We start from the raw sequence: 1,872 nt of genomic DNA, 5'->3' as shown, positions 1-1,872 counted from the left end.
TCTTTAAGTTTTCTGAATTCATCAACGTACCTCGGTTCCAACTCCTCGAAAGTATTGATTACAACTCCATAGGCTCTTGTTTCAGCTGCTCGTATTTTGTCTCGAATATCTTGTATGCAAAGCGTTCCTGGATTGAACGCTCCAGGCAGCTGAGCTTTGGTTACTTCAATTCTATCTGGCAAATCAGGGATGACGAAAGGTCCTGATTCAGGAATTTCGTTTTGATCCTTCATGATATGCAAATTATGCATGCATAATTGAGTGAAGCAACTCATTCCATCAAAAATGATTCTTGGAATCTGAAACTTATCAGCTGTCTCAGCTGTCCAAGCGATATGCTTATCGCAGATAATGCAACTTGGCTTAGGCTTCATCTCTTGAAGCAAATTTTCAGCTTCGTCTTGTAGCATATCAATTGCAGCAAAGAAATTCCTTCGAAAGGCCAGAGCGGGAAGAACATCTGCGCTTTCACATCCCTCTGGCAGTCCCGCTTCCTTGGCTGGAAACTGGAGTTCTAGTACCCGCATGAGGAATCCAGGACCTATGGCCCGATCAATCCCTGCAGTGAATCGTATAGCGTTGAGGGGCGTCATGACTAAAGTGACTGTCACGCCTCTCTGTGCCAACAATTTGGCCATGTCCACCATGGGTATGATGTGACTTGCAGCAAGTAAAGGTATCAATACAAAGTTTAGCTCTTCTAATCCTGACTCTGAAATCATTTTTAGTATGAACTGAACTGGAAGTAGTTGTGTTAGATGATTCAGGAAGGTGCTTTTATCTATTTATATGTAGTGTTGGCATTTGTTAAGATTATGATGTAAGGGCTTATTTGCATTAAACTAATATGCACTAAATTAATTATATCTTTACGTGTAGCAGGCCATTACGGCACTTTGAGCAATTAAAGTAATCAAGAAATTCTGACTATATGCAACTTGACAATTAATGTGATAAGCCAGCCAGCTATGTCATTGTCTCTTGTTTCATGTGTGCATAATAATTGATAGCTAATCTATTTTGCCATTGATGCTGACATTCACAATTCAATCAACAACAACAACAAACCGAGTGTATTGTCTGAAAAAGTGGCTTTTGTTAGATAAACTTCAAGTAGGATAATTTTGACTATGTAACAAAAAATATTAAAAAAAGTTATTCTTGTATGACTTCTTTTATTTTGGATGATTTTTATAAAAAATGGGTAGTTCGGAGAACAATACATACTGCGTTAGGAGGGTTTGAAGAAGGATTATACCCAAGGGGGTGTGAAATAGATAATCTACCCTAATGCAAGCACTAGGGACTACTTCCCAGGCTCGAACCCAAATTTGGATGACTAGTACATGATAAAAAAGAAAAGTGACTCGTGTGAAATTTACTCAATTGGGATACCCATTTGATGAGGCACATTATGAGACAACAGTTCCTTTTTATGTGGCAATACAGTCGTCAATCACTCAATTAAAGTGTATATAACTCATTGCTGAAAATTGAAACTGGCAAAGTTAAGTTAATCGAAGGACCTAACATGTTCTGAGAAATAGGAAATTTACAATTCAAATCCAATTTTGGGGGACATAAATTGCAGACTATCGGCCTGCCTTTCCAGGACCCGTGCATAGTAGAAACTTTTGTGCATCGGATTGCCCTTTAAATTGCAGACAGTCTAGGTCCGGGCTAAAGTCCGAAATCCACAGTTGTTTCCTGTTTTATTCGGGTAGCTCATGTTCAAAGACAAAAGTGCAAAAAGGAAAAGAAATTAATGCTTATACTCTTTGCTATCAAAGTAGTATGTTGCACACTTGTGCATATTCATTTTAAGCTGATTGGTTAAGTTGGAATTCTTGTACTGCATTGATTAGAAGTGTC

The 1,872-nt window shown here is 38.3% G+C and overlaps 1 protein-coding gene across 1 annotated transcript; it reads right to left on the bottom strand.

Moving 5' to 3' along the window:
- On the bottom strand, window positions 1-1,346 carry LOC107875787 (UDP-glycosyltransferase 73C4; the record flags this gene model as incomplete). The annotated part of the gene is given in 1 exon segment (XM_047403822.1): window positions 1-1,346. A coding segment is annotated over 1 exon segment (722 nt), but the record flags the coding sequence as incomplete, so codon positions are not given.
- Window positions 1,347-1,872: the final 526 nt, after the last annotated feature.

This window comes from Capsicum annuum, unplaced genomic scaffold, assembly GCF_002878395.1.
Source record: "Capsicum annuum cultivar UCD-10X-F1 unplaced genomic scaffold, UCD10Xv1.1 ctg48588, whole genome shotgun sequence".
Classification (NCBI taxonomy): domain Eukaryota; kingdom Viridiplantae; phylum Streptophyta; class Magnoliopsida; order Solanales; family Solanaceae; genus Capsicum; species Capsicum annuum.
This window is presented reverse-complemented; position numbering and strand designations above follow the sequence as displayed.